The following is a 23078-nucleotide window of genomic DNA, read 5'->3' as shown; positions in this document are numbered from 1 at the left end:
TTTTTTAATCCACTGTTTTAGCCTTTTTAATCCACTGTTTTAGCCTTTTTAGTCCACTGTTTTACCTCTTTTTAGTCCACTGTTTTAGCCTTTTTAGTCCACTGTTTTCGTCCTTTTTTGTCCACTGTTTTAGACTTTTTTTGAGGCTACTGTTTTCGCCTTTTTAGTCCACTGTTTTAGCCTTTTTAGTCCTCTGTATTAGCCTTTTTAGTCCAGTTTTAGCCTTTTAGTCCACTGTTTTAGTCCTTTTTAGTCTACTGTTTCAGCCTTTTTGTCTACTGTTTTCGTCCTTTTTAGTCCACTGTTTTAGCCTTTCTAGTCCACTGTTGTATCCTTTTTTTTTAGCCTACTGTTTTAGCCTTTTTAGTCCACTGTTTTAGCTTTTTAGTCCTCTGTTTCTTTTTAGTCCACTGTTTTAGTTCTTTTTAGTCCACTGTTTTAGTCCTTTTTAGTCCACTGTTGTATCCTTTTTTTTAGTCCACTGTTAGCCTTTTAATGACTGTTTTAGCCTTTTTATTCCACTGTTTTCGCCTTTTAGTCCACTGTTGTATCCTTTTTTTAATCCACTGTTTTAGCCTTTTTAGTCCACTGTTTTAGTCCTTTTTAGTCCACTGTTTTAGCCTTTTTAGTCCTCTGTATTAGCCTTTTTAGTCCAGTTTTAGCCTTTTAGTCCACTGTTTGTCCTTTTTAGTCTACTGTTTCAGCCTTTTTGTCTACTGTTTTAGTCCTTTTTAGTCCACTGTTTTAGCCTTTTTAGTCCACTGTTGTATCCTTTTTTTAGCCTAGTTTTAGCCTTTTTAGTCCACTGTTTTAGCCTTTTAGTCCCCTGTTGTGTCCTTTTTTTAGTGCATTTTAGCCTTTTTAGTCCACTGTTTTAGTCCTTTTTACTCCACTGTTTTAGCCTTTTTAGTCCTCTGTTTTAGTCCTTTTTAGTCCACTGATTTAGCCTTTTTAGTACACTGTTATTGCCTTTTTAGTCCACTGTTTTAGCCTTTTTAGTCCACTGTTTTAGTCCTTTTTAGTCCACTGTTTTAGCCTTTTTAGTCCTCTGTTTTAGCCTTTTTAGTCCTCAGTTATAGCCTTTTTAGTCCTCTGTTTAGTCCTTTTTAGTCCACTGCTTTAGCCTTTTTAGTCCACTGTTTTAGCCTTTTTAGTCCACGGTTTTAGCCTTTTTAGTCCACTGTTTCAGCCTTTTTAGTCTACTGTTTTCGTCCTTTTTAGTCCACTGTTTTAGCCTTTTTAGTCCACTGTTGTATCCTTTTTTTTTAGCCTACTGTTTTAGCCTTTTTAGTCCACTGTTTTAGTCCTTTTTACTCCACTGTTTTAGCCTTTTTAGTCCACTTTATTAGCCTTTTAGTCCACTGTTTTAGCCTTTTTAGTCTACTGTTTCAGCCTTATTAGTCCACTGTTTTCACCTTTTTAGTCCACTGTTTTAGTCCTTTTTACTCCACTGTTTTAGCCTTTTTAATCCACTGTATTAGCCTTTTTAGTCCACTGTTTTAGCCTTTCAGTCCAATGTTGTATCCTTTTTGTAGTCCACTGTTTTAGCCTTTTTAGTCCACTGTTTTAGTCCTTTTTACTCCACTGTTTAACCTTTTTAGCCCACTGTTTTAGCCTTTTTATTCCACTGTATTAGCCTTTTGAGTCCACTGTTTTAGCCTTTTTAGTCCACTGTTTTGGCCTTTTTAGTCCTCTGTTGTAGTCCTTTTTACTCCACTGTTTTTGCCTTTTTTTGACGCTACTGTTTTAGCCTTTTTAGTCCACTGTTTTAGCCTTTTAAGTCCTCTGTATTAGCCTTTTTAGTCCAGTTTTAGCCTTTTAGTCCACTGTTTTAGTCCTTTTTAGTCTACTGTTTCAGCCTTTTTGTCTACTGTTTTAGTCCTTTTTAGTCCACTGTTTTAGCCTTTTTAGTCCACTGTTGTATCCTTTTTTTTTAGCCTACTGTTTTAGCCTTTTTAGTCCACTGTTTTAGCTTTTTAGTCCTCTGTTTCGTTTTAGTCCACTGTTTTAGTTCTTTTTAGTCCACTGTTTTAGTCCTTTTTAGTCCACTGTTGTATCCTTTTTTTTAGTCCACTGTTAGCCTTTTAATGACTGTTTTAGCCTTTTTAGTCCACTGTTTTAGCCTTTTAGCCCACTGTTGTATCCTTTTTTTAATCCACTGTTTTAGCCTTTTTAATCCACTGTTTTAGCCTTTTTAGTCCACTGTTTTACCTCTTTTTAGTCCACTGTTTTAGCCTTTTTAGTCCACTGTTTTCGTCCTTTTTTGTCCACTGTTTTAGACTTTTTTTGAGGCTACTGTTTTCGCCTTTTTAGTCCACTGTTTTAGCCTTTTTAGTCCTCTGTATTAGCCTTTTTAGTCCAGTTTTAGCCTTTTAGTCCACTGTTTTAGTCCTTTTTAGTCTACTGTTTCAGCCTTTTTGTCTACTGTTTTCGTCCTTTTTAGTCCACTGTTTTAGCCTTTCTAGTCCACTGTTGTATCCTTTTTTTTTAGCCTACTGTTTTAGCCTTTTTAGTCCACTGTTTTAGCTTTTTAGTCCTCTGTTTCTTTTTAGTCCACTGTTTTAGTTCTTTTTAGTCCACTGTTTTAGTCCTTTTTAGTCCACTGTTGTATCCTTTTTTTTAGTCCACTGTTAGCCTTTTAATGACTGTTTTAGCCTTTTTATTCCACTGTTTTCGCCTTTTAGTCCACTGTTGTATCCTTTTTTTAATCCACTGTTTTAGCCTTTTTAGTCCACTGTTTTAGTCCTTTTTAGTCCACTGTTTTAGCCTTTTTAGTCCTCTGTATTAGCCTTTTTAGTCCAGTTTTAGCCTTTTAGTCCACTGTTTGTCCTTTTTAGTCTACTGTTTCAGCCTTTTTGTCTACTGTTTTAGTCCTTTTTAGTCCACTGTTTTAGCCTTTTTAGTCCACTGTTGTATCCTTTTTTTAGCCTAGTTTTAGCCTTTTTAGTCCACTGTTTTAGCCTTTTAGTCCCCTGTTGTGTCCTTTTTTTAGTGCATTTTAGCCTTTTTAGTCCACTGTTTTAGTCCTTTTTACTCCACTGTTTTAGCCTTTTTAGTCCTCTGTTTTAGTCCTTTTTAGTCCACTGATTTAGCCTTTTTAGTACACTGTTATTGCCTTTTTAGTCCACTGTTTTAGCCTTTTTAGTCCACTGTTTTAGTCCTTTTTAGTCCACTGTTTTAGCCTTTTTAGTCCTCTGTTTTAGCCTTTTTAGTCCTCAGTTATAGCCTTTTTAGTCCTCTGTTTAGTCCTTTTTAGTCCACTGCTTTAGCCTTTTTAGTCCACTGTTTTAGCCTTTTTAGTCCACGGTTTTAGCCTTTTTAGTCCACTGTTTCAGCCTTTTTAGTCTACTGTTTTCGTCCTTTTTAGTCCACTGTTTTAGCCTTTTTAGTCCACTGTTGTATCCTTTTTTTTTAGCCTACTGTTTTAGCCTTTTTAGTCCACTGTTTTAGTCCTTTTTACTCCACTGTTTTAGCCTTTTTAGTCCACTTTATTAGCCTTTTAGTCCACTGTTTTAGCCTTTTTAGTCTACTGTTTCAGCCTTATTAGTCCACTGTTTTCACCTTTTTAGTCCACTGTTTTAGTCCTTTTTACTCCACTGTTTTAGCCTTTTTAATCCACTGTATTAGCCTTTTTAGTCCACTGTTTTAGCCTTTCAGTCCAATGTTGTATCCTTTTTGTAGTCCACTGTTTTAGCCTTTTTAGTCCACTGTTTTAGTCCTTTTTACTCCACTGTTTAACCTTTTTAGCCCACTGTTTTAGCCTTTTTATTCCACTGTATTAGCCTTTTGAGTCCACTGTTTTAGCCTTTTTAGTCCACTGTTTTGGCCTTTTTAGTCCTCTGTTGTAGTCCTTTTTACTCCACTGTTTTAGTCCTTTTTACTATTCTTTTAGCCTTTTTAGTCCACTGTATTAGCCTTTGTAGTCAACTGTTTGAGTCCTTTTTACTCCACTGTTTCAGCCTTTTTAGTCCACTGTTGTATCCTTTTTTTTAGTCCACTGTTTTAGCCTTTTAATTACTGTTTTAGCCTTTTTAGTCCACTGTTTTAGCCTTTTAGTCCACTGCTTCAGCCTTTTTAGTCCACTGTTTTAGCCTTTTTAGTCCACTGTTTTAGTTCTTTTTAGTCCACTGTTTTAGCCTTTTTAGTCCACTGTTTTAGCCTTTTTAGTCCACTGCTTTAGCCTTTTTAGTCCACTGTTTTACCCTTTTAGTCCTCTGTTTTAGCCTTTTTAGTCCTGTTTTAGTCCTTTTTACTCCACTGTTTTAGTCCTTTTTACTCCACTGTTTTAGTCCTTTTTACTACTGTTTTAGCCTTTTTAGTCCACTGTATTAGCCTTTGTAGTCCACTGTTTTAGTCCTTTTTACTCCACTGTTTCAGCCTTTTTAGTCCACTGTTGTGTCCTTTTTTTTAGTCCACTGTTTGTCTTTTAATTACTGTTTTAGCCTTTTTAGTCCACTGTTTTAGCCTTTTAGTCCACTGTTTTAGCCTTTTTACTCCACTGTTTTAGTCCTTTTTACTCCACTGTTTTAGCCTTTTTAGTCCAGTTTTAGCCTTTATAGTCCACTGTTTTAGCATTTTAGTCCTTGGTTTTAGCCTTTTTAGTCCTCTGTTTTAGCCTTTTTAGTCCTCTGTTTTAGTCCCTTTTAGTCCACTGCTTTAGCCTTTTTAGTCCACTGTTTTAGCCTTTTTAGTCCACTGTTTTAGCTCTTTTTAGTCCACTGTTATCGCCTTTTTAGTCCACTGTTTTAGCCTTTTTAGTCCACTGTTTAGTCCTTTTTAGTCCAGTGCTTAAGCCTTTTTAGTCCACTGTTTTAGCCTTTTTAGTCCACTGTTGTAGTTCTTTTTAGTCCACTGTTTTAGCCTTTTTAGTCCACTGTTTTACCTTTTTAGTCCACTGTTTTAGCCTTTTTAGTCCACTGCTTTCGCCTTTTTAGTCCACTGTTTTAGCCTTTTTAGTCAACTGTTTTAGCTTTTTAGTCCTCTGTTTCTTTTTAGTCCACTGTTTTAGTTCTTTTTAGTCCACTGTTTTAGTCCTTTTTAGTCCACTGTTGTATCCTTTTTTTAATCCACTGTTTTAGCCTTTTTAGTCCACTGTTTTAGTCCTTTTTAGTCCACTGTTTTAGCCTTTTAGTCCACAGTTGTATCCTTTTTTTAATCCACTGTTTTAGCCTTTTTAGTCCACTGTTTTAGTCCTTTTTCCTCCAATGTATTTTTTTTTTTTTTTTTTTTTGTATACAAGATCGAGGCTCGTGAAAGAGCGAACATTAATCACACAGAAAGACAAACCGACACATAAAACATATAACATAGGGAGCGGTAGACAAGATGGGGAGAGAGGGGGAAGGACACAAACACAACATTTGAGAGCTGGGACCGAGAGACATGGAGACATCGAGAGATCTGAGAGAGGGCAAGGGCTTTGGGGGGGGGGGGGGCGTGGGAAGGGGGCGGTGGGAGAGGTATAAAACATATGGACACTGCCAGGACTTCCAGGAAAGAAGTTGGAATTTCAAACAAGGTGGATCTGGGGTGAATTAGCGGGGGTAGAAAAGATCAAGGTTTTGGATGGGGGAAGATAAGAGATGGTGGTGAACAGCTGTTTTAAAGACCTGGAGGGAGGAGTGGGATTGAAGGGAGTGAGGGAGTTTGTTCCAGAGGCGGGAGAAAAGAGGAATGAAAGAGTGAAGGTGAGCAGAGAGCCGAGATTTCGGCAGTTTAACCATCAGAGGGTTGCTGGCAGATCTTGTGCGACCTGTAGGAATATTTGGGGGACAGAGCACAGAGAGAGCTGGGGGTGCAAGGCCGGAGAGGAGTCGGTAGAAGACAGAAAGACCACCTACCTGCCTGCGGTGAGTGAGTGAAAGGCCATCAGAGATAGCTTCATCGCGGGAGATTCCAATAATTCTGAAAGCTTTGGTTTCAACAGCGTGAAGCCGAGCTAGGTGTGAGGCAGGAGCACCGGCCCATAGGGGAGAACAGTATTCCATTGAGCTGCGGATGAAAGCCTTGTATGTGGTGAGGAGCTCAGGTGTGCCGAGGAAGGACTTCGCACGACGGAGGATGCCCAGTCGGCGACTGGCTTTGGAGGCCAGCTTGGAAATGTGGTTTTCCCAAGAAAGATCATGGCAGATAGTGAGACCCAAAATCTTGAGCGACAGAACTTCTTGGAGAGGATTGTTGAGAAAGTAGATGGGAGGGTTGTCCAGTCGATCTTTTCGGAGAGACATAGTAAGAGTGTGAGATTTGTCAGGATTGAAAGACATGTTCCACTTGTTTGACCAGTCTGTGATTTTGTCCAGGTCTTCAGAGAGTGAGGAGGCAGCAGACTGCCGATCTGAGGGAAGAGGAATGGAGCGGCAGAGAGTGGAGTCATCAGCAAAGAGATAGAGAGGATTTTCGAGAGAGTCAGAGAGATCATTGATGAAGACCAGAAAAAGCACAAGGCCCAGAACACTGCCTTGGGGAACTCCAGCCTGAACAGGAAGAGGAGATGAGAGAAACCCATTCAGGGCCACACGTTGACGACGACTAGAGAGGAAGTCCGCCAGCCATGCGTGGAGATTTCCATGGATACCAAAGGAGGAGAGTTTGGTGAGCAGAGCGGGGTGCCAGACCGTGTCGAAGGCACGTGATATGTCGAGGGAGACAGCTCTAATTTCCTGTTTGGCATTGAGGACCTCCATCCATTGTTGAGACAGCAGAAGCAGCATGTCCAGAGTTGAGTGACCTGGTCTGAAACCAAATTGATGATCAGAGATCAAGCCATTGGAGAAGAGGAAAGATTTCATATCCGAAGCAATGATGGATTCCATGACTTTGCTGATAATTGGGAGAAGGCTGATTGGTCTGTAGTTGCTAGGATCTGTTTTTGCACCTTTTTTGTGCAAAGCGGTGATGTTGGCTGATTTCCAAGCAGATGGCAGTTGACCTTGAGCAAAAGAGAGGGTGAAGAGAACAGAGAGAAGGTGAGATAGAGCAGCAGAGCAGGATTTTAGGACCCGTGGGCTGATGCCGTCGGGTCCAGTTGCAGAATCAGAGTCGAGGGTTGACAGAAACTTTTCCACCTTGTCAGGAGGAAAGGACACGGAGTCCAGGAGCAGCAGGGTACGACTGGGTATGGTGGGTACAGAGAGGGATGGGTTTGGGACACAAGATTTAGAGGCAAACACAGAGTTGAGGCATTCAGCTTTTTCACGTGCGGAGTCAGCTGTGTAGCCGTTTGAGGTAAGGGAGGGGATGGAGGGGGAACAAACACCAGAAACGGATTTGACCAGACGCCACCAGGATTTGGAAGAGGGAGACAGATAAGAGAGTTCGGTCTTGAGAACGGAGAGATATTGTTTCCTGGCTCTCCTGAGGGTGGACACACACTTGTTTCGGGCTTTGTGAAAGGAAATGAGATTTCCTTCCGTTGGATTTGCTTTCCAGGAGACGAAGGCAAGTTGTTTCTGGGCAACAGCCTCACCACAAGATTCCGTGTACCATGGACGGGAGGAAGGGTATGACAACTGAAGACGAGATGGGATAAATCTGTGCATGAGAGAGAGCAATTTACTTTGGAAGAATTCCCAGGATGAGTTGATGTCAGAGGTGGTAGAGATGGGAGACCAGTCCAGATGATTGATGGCTGCTTGAAGACCGTGCCAGTTGGCCTGAGTGAAATGCCAGACTAGTCGACGCTGAGCAGGCTCCCTGAGGATGGTCAGAGAGATGTCCACTTTAACAAGGACATGATCAGATGATCCGATCGGAGCAGAAGAAGAGCAGCAGACATTTTCAGGGAAGTTAGTCATAACCAAGTCCAGAAGAGAAGATGTTCCGTTGACTGAGATCCGGGTCGGGAAATTGACAGATTGTGTCAGTCCCAGTGAGTCGCAGAAGTTCTTTGCTGAGGCGCCATGGCTGGTGAGAGAGGTACCCACACCCAGCCAACTGGCATGATGACAGTTGAAATCACCACATATGAGGAAGAGAGAGTTGGGATGAGTAGATAGAAGTTGGTCCATATCATCAGACAGCGAGATGTAGATGGAGTCATCACTGTTTGGTGGACGGTACAACACACATATGAACAAAAGGTGGGAGCGAAGGGGAAGCCGTAGCCAGAGGTATTCCTGGGGGTGAGGTGGAGAGAGTGCAGTGCAGGGCGAGTGAGGAAGAGAGTTTTTGATAAAGATAGCAACCCCGCCTCCAGGACGAGGCTCAGGTCTATCATACCGGAGGAGGGAGTAGCCCGGGAGAGATACTATGGAATCAGAGACATCATAAAGGAGGAAAGTTTCTGTTAAGCAGATCACGTCTGGTTTGACAGAAGCAACCTGTATGGAGAGATCAGTTAAGTTTGAACGAAGGCCCCGGATGTTTGAGGTCCATACCGTTAATGAAGAGGAAGGGGGAGCATCAGATACAGAACAGGGGGGAGGAGGGGTAGGGTAAGATGTGGAAGAGGTGGAAGAGGTAGGGAGAGCTGTTGAAGGTGTGTCAGAGATTTCAGAATAGCTCGGAGAAAGGGAAGGATGGGGCGGACAAAAGGTTTGATGGTGATTGGGTGAGCCACAATGAGGTGTTATTTGAGGAGGGGGAAGAGCGAGGCAGAAGGTTGGGGGAGATGGAGGTGAGAGTTTGAAGGGGGAAGAAGCGGGGAGGACGCTTTGAGGAGGGGGAGTGAGAGGGGGGAAATTGAGAAGCAATGAGGGTGGGGAGATTTGAAGGGGAGGGGTGAGGGGGGAGTTTGGGAGGGAAGGGACAAGGGGAGGGATTTGAAAGGGATGGGATATGGGGGAGATTTGGAGGGGAGGGGTGAGGCAGGAGTCTAGGAGGGGAGGGGTGAGGGGGCGTCTTGGCGGGGAGGGGTGAGGGGGTAGTTTAGGAGGGAGGGGGCAAGGGGGGAGATTTGAAAGGGATGGGTGATGGGGAAGATTTGGAGGGGAGGGGTGATGGGGAAGATTTGGAGGGGAGGGGTTATGGGGAAGATTTGGAGGGGAGGGGTTATGGGGAAGATTTGGAGGGGAGGGGTGAGATTGGATTTTTGAAAGTGTACGATTTATGGGAAACGAACATTTATTGCAAAATGAGTTTCTTGTGACCTTCGAGTTAAAAATACGTTTAAGGACGCTGGATGGAGGATGGAGTGCAGGAGAGTTTAGGGAATGTAGAAAAAAGGCACTATAGGAGATGGATATTTTTTTTGGGATGAATTGATTTGGTGAGCAAGTCGAAAGCAGCCTTTTAAAGAAGAAGAAGAAAAAGGTGTTATAAAATATGACGGAATACATAACTTGAGGGGAAAGTGTAAACATTGAAGGTTAATGAGTGAAAACTATCTGGGGAAATGGGGGAGAAACACGTGGTCGAAGAACGAACGAACGAATAAGAATAAACGAATAAACGAATGAGAATTGAGTTTAATGAATGAGTTTAATGAATAAACGAATGAGAACAGAGAAGGAAATGTTTTTTTTTTTTTTTTTTTTTTTGAGTTGAGATTTACACAAGGAAGTAGGCTATGGGTGAAAAGACTGGGAATACAGAGAACGAAAGTTATTGGATCACAAACGACGGACCGCTGAGAAAAACAAAGCCTCAAGGTTGTACAGTGCACACTGTACAAGGCCTCAAGACACGACACGAATTAACACGATTTTCAAAACAGGTATGAAAGATTTGCACCGAAAAATCTTCGTCGGGACACAATATACGTACAACACCATAAATAAATACAGTTTTAACGAAAATACAAATGGGAACAATCACTTAAATTCGATTTCAAATCGTTCGCAACGCGGCAAAGGCCTTGCTCGCGACACGGCAAACAGACGATCAATTTATGAAAGATAAACACCGAGAAACAACCAAAGTTGCACACAATAACTTCACACACCGAAAGATAAATACAGTTTCGACAAAATACAATTGTGAACAGACTTAACTTCGAAAAACGTGGAGACCGTGTGGAGCTTCGAAAATCCCTGCCGCCGTCTCCAAGATCTCGCGAGATCGCGTCTCCAAGATATTAGCCTTTTTAGTCCTCTGTTTTAGTCCTTTTTAGTCCACTGCTTTAGCCTTTTTCGTCCACTGTTTTAGCCTTTTTAGTCCACTGTGTTAGTTCTTTTGAGTCCACTGTTTTAGCCTTTTTAGTCCAGTTTTAGCCTTTTTAGTCCTCTGTTTAGGCCTTTTTAGTCCACTGCTTTCGCGTTTTTAGTCCACTGTTTTAGCCTTTTTAGTCCACTGTTTTAGTTCTTTTTAGTCCACTGTTTTAGCCTTTTTAGTCCACTGTTTTAGCCTTTTTAGTCCACTGTTTTCGCCTTTTTCGTCCACTGTTTTAGCCTTTTTAGTCCACTGCTTTAGCCTTTTTAGTCCACTGCTTCAGCCTTTTTAGTCCACTGTTTTAGTTATTTTTAGTCCACTGTTTTAGCCTTTTTAGTCCAGTTTTAGCCTTTTAGTCCTCTGTTTTAGCATTTTTAGTCCTCCGTTTTAGTCCTTTTTAGTCCACTGCTTTGGCCTTTTTAGTCCACTGTTTTAGCCTTTTTAGTCCTCTGTTTTTGCCTTTTTAGTCCTCTGAGTCCTTTTTAGTCCACTGCTTTTGCCTTTTTAGTCCACTGTTTTAGCCTTTTTAGTCCTGTTTTAGTTCTTTTTAGTCCACCATTTTAGCCTTTTTAGTCCACTGTTTTAGCCTTTTAGTCCTCTGTTTTAGTTATTTTTAGTCCACTGTTTTAGCCTTTTTAGTCCACTGTTTTTGCCTTTTTCTCGATGGTTTTTGCCCTTTTGTCCATGGTTTTAGCTTTTTAGTCCTCTGTTTTAGCCTTTTTAGTCCACTGTTTTAGTTCTTTTTAGTCTTCTGTTTTAATCCTTTTTCGTCCACTGTTTTAGCATTTTTAGGCCTCTGTTTTAGCCTTTTTAGTCCACTGTTTTAGCCTTTTTAGTCCACTGTTTTAGTTATTTTTAGTCCACTGTTTTAGCCTTTTTAGTCCACTGTTTTAGTCCTTTTTAGTCCACTGTTTTAGGCTTTTTAGTCCAGTTTTCGCCTTTTTGTCCATGGTTTTTACCCTTTTGTCCATGGTTTTTACCCTTTTGTCCATGGTTTTAGCCTTTTAGTCCACTGTTTTAGCCTTTTTTAGTCCATTGTATTCGCCTTTTTAGTCCACTGTGTTAGCCTTTTAGTCCACTGTTTTAGCCTTTTAGTCCACTGTTTTAGCCTTTTTGTCCACTGTTTTAGCCTTCTTATCCGTCAACTGTTTTAGCCTTTTAGTGCACTGTTGTATCCTTTTTTTAGTCCACTGTTTTAGCCTTTTTAGTCCACTGTTTTAGCCTTTTTAGTCCTCTGTTTTAGTCCTTTTTACTCCACTGTTTTAGTCCTTTTTACTACTGTTTTAGCCTTTTTAGTCCACTGTATTAGCCTTTGTAGTCCACTGTTTTAGTCCTTTTTACTCCACTGTTTCAGCCTTTTTAGTCCACTGTTGTGTCCTTTTTTTTAGGCCACTGTTTTAGTCTTTTAATTACTGTTTTAGCCTTTTTAGTCCACTGTTTTAGCCTTTTAGTCCACTGTTTTAGCCTTTTTACTCCACTGTTTTAGTCCTTTTTACTCCACTGTTTTAGTCCTTTTTACTCCACTGTTTTAGCCTTTTTAGTCCACTGTTTTAGCATTTTAGTCCTCTGTTTTAGCCTTTTTAGTCCTCTGTTTTAGCCTTTTTAGTCCTCTGTTTTAGTCCCTTTTAGTCCACTGCTTTAGCCTTTTTAGTCCACTGTTTTAGCCTTTTTAGTCCACTGTTTTAGCCTTTTTAGTCCACTGTTTTAGCTCTTTTTAGTCCAGTGCTTTAGCCTTTTTAGTCCACTGTTTTAGCCTTTTTAGTCCACTGTTTTAGCCTTTTTAGTCCACTGTTTTACCTTTTTAGTCCACTGTTTTAGCCTTTTTAGTCCACTGCTTTAGCCTTTTTAGTCCACTGCTTTAGCCTTTTTAGTCCACTGTTTTAGCCTTTTTAGTCCACTGTTTTAGCCTTTTTAGTCCACTGTTTTAGCCTTTTTAGTCAACTGTTTTAGCTTTTTAGTCCTCTGTTTCTTTTTAGTCCACTGTTTTAGTTCTTTTTAGTCCACTGTTTTAGTCCTTTTTAGTCCACTGTTGTATCCTTTTTTTTAGTCCACTGTTAGCCTTTTTAGTCCACTGTTTTAGCCTTTTAGTCCACAGTTGTATCCTTTTTTTAATCCACTGTTTTAGCCTTTTTAGTCCACTGTTTTAGTCCTTTTTACTCCAATGTATTAGCCTTTTTAGTCCTCTGTTTTAGTCCTTTTTAGTCCACTGCTTTAGCCTTTTTCATCCACTGTTTTAGCCTTTTTAGTCCACTGTGTTAGTTCTTTTGAGTCCACTGTTTTAGCCTTTTTAGTCCACTGTTTTAGCCTTTTTAGTCCAGTTTTAGCCTTTTTAGTCCTCTGTTTAGGCCTTTTTAGGCCACTGCTTTCACGTTTTTAGTCCACTGTTTTAGCCTTTTTAGTCCACTGTTTTAGTTCTTTTTAGTCCACTGTTTTAGCCTTTTTAGTCCACTGTTTTAGCCTTTTTCGTCCACTGTTTTAGCCTTTTTAGTCCACTGCTTTAGCCTTTTTAGTCCACTGCTTCAGCCTTTTTAGTCCTGTTTTAGTTCTTTTTAGTCCTGTTTTAGTTCTTTTTAGTCCACCATTTTAGCCTTTTTAGTCCACTGTTTTAGCCTTTTAGTCCTCTGTTTTAGTTATTTTTAGTCCACTGTTTTAGCCTTTTTAGTCCACTGTTTTTGCCTTTTTCTCGATGGTTTTTGCCCTTTTGTCCATGGTTTTAGCTTTTTAGTCCTCTGTTTTAGCCTTTTTAGTCCACTGTTTTAGTTCTTTTTAGTCTACTGTTTTAATCCTTTTTCGTCCACTGTTTTAGCATTTTTAGGCCTCTGTTTTAGCCTTTTTAGTCCACTGTTTTAGCCTTTTTAGTCCACTGTTTTAGTTATTTTTAGTCCACTGTTTTAGCCTTTTTAGTCCACTGTTTTAGTCCTTTTTAGTCCACTGTTTTAGGCTTTTTAGTCCAGTTTTCGCCTTTTTGTCCATGGTTTTTACCCTTTTGTCCATGGTTTTTACCCTTTTGTCCATGGTTTTAGCCTTTTAGTCCACTGTTTTAGCCTTTTTTAGTCCATTGTATTCGCCTTTTTAGTCCACTGTGTTAGCCTTTTAGTCCACTGTTTTAGCCTTTTTGTCCACTGTTTTAGCCTTCTTGTCCGTCAACTGTTTTAGCCTTTTAGTGCACTGTTGTATCCTTTTTTTAGTCCACTGTTTTAGCCTTTTTAGTCCACTGTTTTAGCCTTTTTAGTCCTCTGTTTTAGTCCTTTTTACTCCACTGTTTTAGTCCTTTTTACTACTGTTTTAGCCTTTTTAGTCCACTGTATTAGCCTTTGTAGTCCACTGTTTTAGTCCTTTTTACTCCACTGTTTCAGCCTTTTTAGTCCACTGTTGTGTCCTTTTTTTTAGGCCACTGTTTTAGTCTTTTAATTACTGTTTTAGCCTTTTTAGTCCACTGTTTTAGCCTTTTAGTCCACTGTTTTAGCCTTTTTACTCCACTGTTTTAGTCCTTTTTACTCCACTGTTTTAGTCCTTTTTACTCCACTGTTTTAGTCCTTTTTACTCCACTGTTTTAGCCTTTTTAGTCCACTGTTTTAGCATTTTAGTCCTCTGTTTTAGCCTTTTTAGTCCTCTGTTTTAGCCTTTTTGTCCTCTGTTTTAGTCCCTTTTAGTCCACTGCTTTAGCCTTTTTAGTCCACTGTTTTAGCCTTTTTAGTCCACTGTTTTAGCCTTTTTAGTCCACTGTTTTAGCTCTTTTTAGTCCAGTGCTTTAGCCTTTTTAGTCCACTGTTTTAGCCTTTTTAGTCCACTGTTTTAGCCTTTTTAGTCCACTGTTTTACCTTTTTAGTCCACTGTTTTAGCCTTTTTAGTCCACTGCTTTAGCCTTTTTAGTCCACTGCTTTAGACTTTTTAGTCCACTGTTTTAGCCTTTTTAGTCCACTGTTTTAGCCTTTTTAGTCCACTGTTTTAGCCTTTTTAGTCAACTGTTTTAGCTTTTTAGTCCTCTGTTTCTTTTTAGTCCACTGTTTTAGTTCTTTTTAGTCCACTGTTTTAGTCCTTTTTAGTCCACTGTTGTATCCTTTTTTTTAGTCCACTGTTAGCCTTTTTAGTCCACTGTTTTAGCCTTTTAGTCCACAGTTGTATCCTTTTTTTAATCCACTGTTTTAGCCTTTTTAGTCCACTGTTTTAGTCCTTTTTACTCCAATGTATTAGCCTTTTTAGTCCTCTGTTTTAGTCCTTTTTAGTCCACTGCTTTAGCCTTTTTCATCCACTGTTTTAGCCTTTTTAGTCCACTGTGTTAGTTCTTTTGAGTCCACTGTTTTAGCCTTTTTAGTCCACTGTTTTAGCCTTTTTAGTCCAGTTTTAGCCTTTTTAGTCCTCTGTTTAGGCCTTTTTAGGCCACTGCTTTCGCGTTTTTAGTCCACTGTTTTAGTCTTTTTAGTCCACTGTTTTAGCCTTTTTAGTCCACTGCTTTAGCCTTTTTAGTCCACTGCTTCAGCCTTTTTAGTCCACTGTTTTAGTTATTTTTAGTCCACTGTTTTAGCCTTTTTAGTCCACTGTTTTAGCCTTTTAGTCCTCTGTTTTAGCATTTTTAGTCCTCCGTTTTAGTCCTTTTTAGTCCACTGCTTTGGCCTTTTTAGTCCACTGTTTTAGCCTTTTTAGTCCTCTGTTTTTCCCTTTTAGTCCTCTGTTTTAGCCTTTTTAGTCGACTGTTTTAGCCTTTTAGTCCCCTGTTTTAGCCTTTTTAGTCCACTGTTTTAGACTTTTTAGTTCTGTTTTAGTCCTTTTTACTCGACTGTTTTAGCCTTTTTAGTCCACTGTTTTAGCCTTTTTAGTCCTCTGTTTGAGTCCTTTTTAGTCCACTGCTTTTGCCTTTTTAGTCCACTGTTTTAGCCTTTTTAGTCCACTGTTTTAGTTCTTTTTAGTCCACCATTTTAGCCTTTTTAGTCCACTGTTTTAGCCTTTTAGTCCTCTGTTTTAGTTATTTTTAGTCCACTGTTTTAGCCTTTTTAGTCCACTGTTTTTGCCTTTTTGTCCATGGTTTTTGCCCTTTTGTCCATGGTTTTAGCTTTTTAGTCCTCTGTTTTAGCCTTTTTAGTCCACTGTTTTAGTTCTTTTTAGTCTACTGTTTTAATCCTTTTTAGTCCACTGTTTTAGCATTTTTAGGCCTCTGTTTTAGCATTTTTAGTCCACTGTTTTAGCCTTTTTAGTCCACTGTTTTAGTTATTTTTAGTCCACTGTTTTAGCCTTTTTAGTCCACTGTTTTAGTCCTTTTTAGTCCACTGTTTTAGCCTTTTTAGTCCAGTTTTTGCCTTTTTGGCCATGGTTTTTACCCTTTTGTCCATGGTTTTTACCCTTTTGTCCATGGTTTTAACCTTTTAGTCCACTGTTTTAGCCTTTTTTAGTCCATTGTATTAGCCTTTTTAGTCCACTGTGTTAGCCTTTTAGTCCACTGTTTTAGCCTTTTTGTCCACTGTTTTAGCCTTCTTGTCCATCAACTGTTTTAGCCTTTTTAGTCCACTGTTTTAGCCTTTTTAGTCCTCTGTTTTAGTCCTTTTTACTCCACTGTTTTAGTCCTTTTTACTCCAGTTTCATCCTTTTTAGTCCACTGTATTAGCCTTTTTCGTCCACTGTTTTAGCCTTTTTAGCCCACTGTTTCAGCCTTTTTAGTCTACTGGTTTAGTCCTTTTTAGTCCACTGTTTTAGCCTTTTTAGTCCACGGTTGTATCCTTTTTTTTTAGCCAACTGTTTTAGCCTTTTTAGTCCACTGTTTTAGTCCTTTTCACTCCTGTTTTAGGCTTTTTAGTCCACTGTATTAGCCTTTTAGTCCACTGTTTTAGCCTTTTTAGTTTAGTTTCAGCCTTTTTAGTCCACTGTTTTTGCCTTTTTAGTCCACTGTTTTAGTCCTTTTTACTCCACTGTTTTAGCCTTTTTAGTCCAATGTTGCATCCTTTTTTAGTCCACTGTTTTAGCCTTTTTAGGCCACTGTTTTAGTCCTTTTTACTCCACTGTTTTAGCATTTTTAGTCCACTGTTTTAGCCATTTTAGTCAACTGTTTTTGCCTTTTTAGTCCTCTGTTTTAGCCTTTTTAGTCCTCTGTTTAGTCCTTTTTAGTCCACTGCTTTAGCCATTTTAGTCCACTGTTTTAGCCTTTTTAGTCCACTGTTTTAGTTCTTTTTAGTCCACTGTTTTCGCCTTTTTACTCCACTGTTTTAGTCCTTTTTACTCCACTGTTTTAGTCCTTTTTACTCCACTGTTTTAGCCTTTTTAGTCCACTGTTTTAGCATTTTAGTCCTCTGTTTTAGCCTTTTTAGTCCTCTGTTTTAGCCTTTTTAGTCCTCTGTTTTAGTCCCTTTTAGTCCACTGCTTTAGCCTTTTTAGTCCACTGTTTTAGCCCACTGTTTTAGTTCTTTTTAGTCCACTGTTTTCGCCTTTTTACTCCACTGTTTTAGTCCTTTTTACTCCACTGTTTTAGTCCTTTTTACTCCACTGTTTTAGCCTTTTTAGTCCACTGTTTTAGCATTTTAGTCCTCTGTTTTAGCCTTTTTAGTCCTCTGTTTTAGCCTTTTTAGTCCTCTGTTTTAGTCCCTTTTAGTCCACTGCTTTAGCCTTTTTAGTCCACTGTTTTAGCCTTTTTAGTCCACTGTTTAGTCCTTTTTAGTCCAGTGCTTTAGCCTTTTCAGTCCACTGTTTTAGCCTTTTTAGTCCACTGTTTTAGTCCTTTTTACTCCACTGTTTTAGCCTTTTTAGTCCACTGTATTAGCTTTTTAGTCCACTGTTTTAGCCAATTTAGTCCACTGTTTTAGCCTTTTTAGTCCACTGTTGTGTCCTTTTTTTTAGTCTACCGTTTTAGCCTTTGTAGTCCACTGTTTTAGTCCTTTTTACTCCACTGTTTTAGCCTTTTTAGTCCACTGTATTAGCCTTTTTAGTTCACTGTTTTAGCCTTTTAGTCCACTGTTTTAGTCCTTTTTAGTCTACTGTTTCAGCCTTTTTAGTCTACTGTTTTAGTCCTTTTTAGTCCACTGTTTTAGCCTTTTTAGTCCACTGTTGTATCCTTTTTTTTAGCCTTCTGTTTTAGCCTTTTTAGCCCACTGTTTTAGCCTTTTTAGTTCACTGTATTAGCCTTTTTAGTCCACTGTTTTAGCCTTTTAGTCCAGTTTTAGTCCTTTTTAGTCCAGTTTCAGCCTTTTTAGTCCGCTGTTTTAGTCCCTTTTAGTCTGCTGTTTCAGCCTTTTTAGTCCACTGTTTTAGCCTTTTTAGTCTACTGTTTCAGCCTTTTAGTCCACTGTTTTCGCCTTTTTAGTCCACGGTTTTAGTCCTTTTTACTCCACTGTTTTGGTCTTTGTCGTCCACTGTATTAGCCTTTTTAGTCCACTGTTTTAGCCTTTTAGTCCAATGTTGTATCCTTTTTGTAGTCTCCTGTTTTAGCCTTTTTAGCCCACTGTTTTAGCCTTTTTAGTCCACTGTATTAGCCTTTTGAGTCCACTGTTTTTGCCTTTTTAGTCCACTGTTTTAGCCTTTTTAGTCCTCTGTTTTAGTCCTTTTTACTCCACTGTTTTAGTCCTTTTTACTACACTGTTTTAGCCTTTTTAGTCCACTGTATTAGCCTTTGTAGTCCACTGTTTTAGCCTTTTTAGTCCACTGTTTTAGTCCTTTTTACGCCACTGTTTCAGCCTTTTTAGTCCACTGTTTTAGTTCTTTTTAGTCCACTGTTTTAGTCCTTTTCAGTCCACTGTTTTAACCTTTTTAGTCCTCTGTTTTAGCCTTTTAGTCCTCTGTTTTAGCCTTTTCTGTTTTAGCCTTTTAGTCCACTGTTTTAGTCTTTTTGGTCCACTATTTTAGCCTTTTTACTCCACCGTTTTAGCCTTTTTAGTCCACTGCTTTAGCCTTTTTAGTCCACTGTTTTAGCCTTTTAGTCCACTGTTTTAGTTCTTTTTAGTCCACTCTTTTAGCCTTTTTAGTCCACTGTTTTAGCCTTTTTAGTCCACTGTTTTAGCCTTTTAGTCCACTGTTGTATCCTTTTTTTAGTCCACTGTTTTAGCCTTTTAGTCCACTGTTTTAGCCTTTTGGTCCACTGTTTTAGCCTTTTAGTCCACTGTTTTAGCCTTTTTGTCCACTGTTTTAGCCTTTTTGTCCACTGTTTTAGCCTTTTTGTCCACTGTTTTAGCCTTTTTAGTCCACTGTTTTAGCCTTTTAGTCCACTGTTGTATCCTTTTTTTAGTCCACTGTTTTAGCCTTTTAGTCCACTGTTTTAGCCTTTTTGTCCACTGTTTTAGCCTTTTTGTCCACTGTTTTAGCCTTTTTGTCCACTGTTTTAGCCTTTTTGTCCACTGTTTTAGCCTTTTTGTCCACTGTTTTAGCCGTTTTAATCCTCTGTTTTAGCCTATTTTTCGTCCACTGTTTTAGCCTTTTAGTCCACTGTTTTAGCCTTTTTAGTCCACTGTTTTCGCCTATTTAGTCCAGTTTTAGCCTTTTTCGTCCACTGTTTTAGCCTTTTAGTCCACTGTTTTAGCCTATTTAGTCCACTGTTTTAGCCTTTTTGTCCACTGTTTTAGCCTTTTTGTCCACTGTTTTCGCCTTTTTGGCCACTGTTTTAGCCTTTTTAATCCTGTTTTAGCCTATTTTTGGTCCACTGTTTTAGCCTTTTAGTCCACTGTTTTAGCCTTTGTTTAGTCCACTGTCTTAGCCTTTTTAGTCCACTGTTTTAGCCTTTTTTCGTCCACTGTTTTCAGGACTAAGACCTCCCTGAACTCACATGCGAGGTATTTGCATGCTTGCTATGTGCGGGTTGGACCGAATAGGGACAATTAAGAAGGTGATAAGGGCTGCTGGGATTCAAAATAGCTGCTCCTAAAATTTCCTGCAGTTGTTCGGTTTTTTTTTTTGTTTGTTTTGTCGCCACCACCAAAGACTTGACCTTAGATTTCCCAGAGGAAATGCAATTCTTTCACTCTCCTCCCTCCTAGTCTATCTCCACAAGTCCACTGGGCCATGGAAGACTAAGCATCTGCTTGTGCAATTGGCTAACTTCAAATTGTTGGGGCAGGCCCGGTAGGATAACTCAAGCTTGCACAAGGGACATTCCAAGGAAGGCCGAGTTTAATATCTTTATAGCTTCATTGATTTCCTGCACTTTCAAGTGGCTTTCTATCTTGAAGCATCTTTCTTTGCAAAGACTCCACAGATGTCTTCATGCTTTCCTGCAACAGAAGACTATTACTCTCACAGCTTAAAGTGCATCAGCCTTGCAGGGAAAACTAAATGTAAGTTCTGTCCTTGAACATAGTTTTATTTCTCTTCCTACTCCTTTCATAGCAAGTGGCTTGTGAGCCTGAGGTTATGGTTCTTGATTGGGGTCCAAGGACGAGGATAATTGAGACAGCTCAACCGAAAGTGAGAGCAAAGACTTGCAGGGTAATTTGAGAGGCTTGAATTGCACTTTGACAGCAGAACGGCCATTTCTTCCAGCTGAGCTGTCTCTGATGCTGCGACTGATGTCTTTTGAAACACACATCTATATTGCACAGACCACTGTATTGGATGCCATCACTAATTCATGATCAGTGATTAAGAAAATACAGATGGTGAAGAAATCTGTAACTGTAATTGTTTTTAAAAACGAGAATGTATTCTGGACAAAGATTGTGTGCTTGTGTGTGTGTATTTATGTGTGTGTGTGTGTTAGTGTTTGTGGGTTTATGTGTGTGTGTTTGTGTGTGTGAGTGTGTGTATTTATGTGTGTGTATTTATGTGTGTGTTAGTGATTGTGGGTTTGTGTGTGTGTGTTTGTGGGTGTGTGTGTGTTTTTGTGGGTTTGTGTGTGTGTGCGGATGTGTGTTTTTGTGTGTGTGTTTGTGTGTGTGTGTATTTGTTTGTGTGTATGTGTTTGTGTGTGTGTGTGTGTGTGTGTGTGTGTGTGTGTGTGTGTGTGTGCTTGGTGTTTTTTAAATTCTTTGCATTACGATATTCCAGCATTGTATTTGTTTGTGAGCATTCAATTGCAGCGTTTAAAAGGAATGAATGACACAGCCTTTTTATTCAGAATCGTTTTTGTTTGATCCGTGGTCTATTCTTTCTATTTCCACAATATGTTCTCCATAAAGTAGGCAGTGCAGACATTGGGTACTTCAATTATTCCAAAGTATCTTTCTCAGCAATAGAGCTTTACATCAGAATCATAACAGTAGATTAAATATATTGGGGCATGATAATTGCTGCCCAAGTTTCCAAGCATTCCCACTCTTTCTTCCAACAGAACAAAACAATTTCACTCCATTTTAAATGGAAACCCCAGTCTAAACTCACGTTTGTGCATGCCAATGTCATCAGTAAACAAAAGTGAAAATTTTAGTTGAAAAATAAACTAGGAAGGTTTTTTTTTTCTGGATCCACAATGGAGTCATCAGTGATATACTGCTTGATATGTTTACTCTTTGGCATAATTTTCACTCCAAAGATTGGGTCCCAGTTGCTCTTTAAAGAACTGAGATTTAGATGTGATGGAATGCTGATGAGAGGAAGAGTCGATCACATATCTGAATTTCCTTGTAATACTTTGTGCTTCATTGCTTGAAATTGTCGACTAATTATTTAAATGATCCTTGAACTATCTCCTCCACACAGACGTATGGACCCCATGGTCTTTTTGGTCCAGTTGCTCGAGGACCTGCGGAGGAGGAATTCAGAGCCGCCGCCGGAAATGTATCTCTCTGTCACCTAGGCTCATGCGTTGTCCCGGAGCGGAAGAAGAAGGCCGAGAATGCAATAAGCAACGATGCAAAGGTACAGTGGCTGTGGGTTTGGCCTTGTCCACCTACGTGCACATGATTGAAGTGATTCAAATCCCTGCACATCCTAACAAGGCCACATTCACAGGCGTGCGGTGTGGGAGGCTTTCAACAACTACACTTCTTTTAAACTTTGTTAGATTTTCTTTTGAATGAAGTGGTCAATTATGAAGGAGGTTCGAGATCCTTATGAATAACAGAAAACATCCCTTCATAAATCATGAAAATAGTGAAAATAAACTGAAATATGAAAGGGCTTCATGAAATATAAGATAAATTTTTGTCATGCATGTCCACAGTCATATAAACTCTATTTTTACCATGTGATGAAATATGAAGAAGAAGATTTCATAACATACCACTTCATCATAATCTTTAAATTGTGAGAGATTGAGTAAATTTAAGTATATTTTCCACAATTATCTAATTATTTATAACAGTGATCGAAGGCTCATCGTCACACGTGTACATGTATCACACGAAGGATAAAAACGTTAGGAGACATCAGTGTACTTTTATATGAATTAAAAGGACACTACTCTATTTATGGACAAATACATACATGTATATAATGTATAGGATTTGAACTTGGGGATTCCACATCATGAGCTATGGGCTCAGGAGCGAATGCTATCATGTGTATTTGCATAATGTGTACATTTAGCCCATTTCACAAACCAGGACAACACCAGAGATGACATGCTAAGCACATGGTGCATCTGCAAGGCCCATAAAACTCATCCCATTCTCATTCCACAATACAGTTCCTCATATTCATTACTTTGCTGGATTTTTTAGGATTCTGAGGCTCCGCCACTGATATAACCGCTTTACCATCCAACGCACCCTCAACTCCTCAACACAAGCCAACCTGTTCCACATGCTGTACTGTACTGTATTGCACTGTATGGTACTGTATTGTACTGCACTGTATGACTTGAGAGTGGCAGGAACAGAACTGTTTATTGCACAAACAAAATAGCCCATCATTGCTTCTCTCGTCTCTTTTAAACATTATTTTTGCCAATGCCAGTCTACCTCTTAAGAGCTGACATAAAAGGAAGATTGCCAAAAAAAGTTTTCTGAAGCGTAGAAACTAAAATTTGGGCCCTGTGCTTTTTCTGGTCTTCATCAATGATCTCTCCGACTCTCTGGAAAATCCTCTCTATCTCTTTGCTGATGACTCCACTGTCTGCCACTCCATACCTCATCCCTGAGATCGGCAGTCCGCTGCCTCCTCACTCTCTGCAAACCTGGACAAAATCACAGACTGGTCAAACAAGTGGAACATGTCTTTCAATGCCGACAAATCTCACACTCTTACAATGTCTCTCCGAAAAGACCGAGTGGACAACCCTCCCATCCACTTTCTGAACAATCCTCTCCAAGAAGTTCTGTCATTCAAGCTTTTGGGTCTCACTATCTGCCATGATATTTCCTGGGAAAACCACATTTCCAAGCTGGCCTCCAAAGCCAGTCGCCGACTGGGCATCCTCCATTGTGTGAAGTCCTTCCTTGGCACACCTGAGCTCCTCACCACGTACAAGGCTTTCATCCGCAGCTCAATGGAATGCTGTTCTCCCCTCTGGACGGTGCTCCTGCCTCACACCTAGCTCGGCTTCACGCTGTTGAAACCAAAACTTTCAGAATCATTGTAATCTCCCGCGATGAAGCTAACTCCGAGGGCCTTTCACTCACTCACTGCAGGCAGGTTGGTGGTCTTTCTGTCTTCTATCGACTCCTCTCCGGCCTTGCCCCCCCCACCCCCCCAGCTCTCTCTGTGCTGTGTCCCCCAAATATTCCTACAGGTCACACAAGATCTGCCAGCAATTCCCTCTCATGGTTAAACTGGCAAAATCAAGACTCTCTATTCACCTTCACTCTTTCATTCCTCTTTTCTCCTGCCTCTGGAACAAACTCCCTCACTCTCTTCAATCCCACTCCTCCCTCCAGGTCTTTAAAACAGCTGTTCATCACCATCTTTTGTCTTCCCCCATCCAAAACCTTGATCTTTTCTACCCCCGTTAATTCACCCCAGATCCAATGTGTTTTTTTTCCCCTCCCCCCCCCCCCCCTTTTCCATGCCTCCTCCTGCCCTTGCCATGCCTCCTACCCCCCAAGCCCTCTCCCTCCCACAGATCTCCTGATGTCCCAGCTCTCCATCTTGTTCTCCGGCCTCCTTTGTCGTATTTTTATGTTTTATGTGTCAGTTTGTCTTTTTTG

General features: G+C 39.9%; 1 protein-coding gene across 1 annotated transcript in view; it reads left to right on the top strand.

The window, feature by feature from the left end:
* Positions 1-23078, top strand: part of LOC144890767 (adhesion G protein-coupled receptor B1-like) — an 80540-nt gene that overhangs the window by 22440 nt on the left and 35022 nt on the right. Inside the window, exon 2 of the mRNA XM_078772586.1 lies at positions 20692-20850. Coding sequence (XP_078628712.1) covers positions 20692-20850 — 159 coding nt within the window. The remainder of the gene's footprint in view (positions 1-20691; positions 20851-23078) is intronic.

This window comes from Myxine glutinosa, chromosome 2 (assembly GCF_964187855.1).
Source record: "Myxine glutinosa chromosome 2, kmMyxGlut1.1, whole genome shotgun sequence".
Lineage (NCBI taxonomy): Eukaryota > Metazoa > Chordata > Myxini > Myxiniformes > Myxinidae > Myxine > Myxine glutinosa.
Note: the sequence above shows the minus strand (reverse complement) of the source record. Positions and strands in the feature narration are given on the sequence as shown.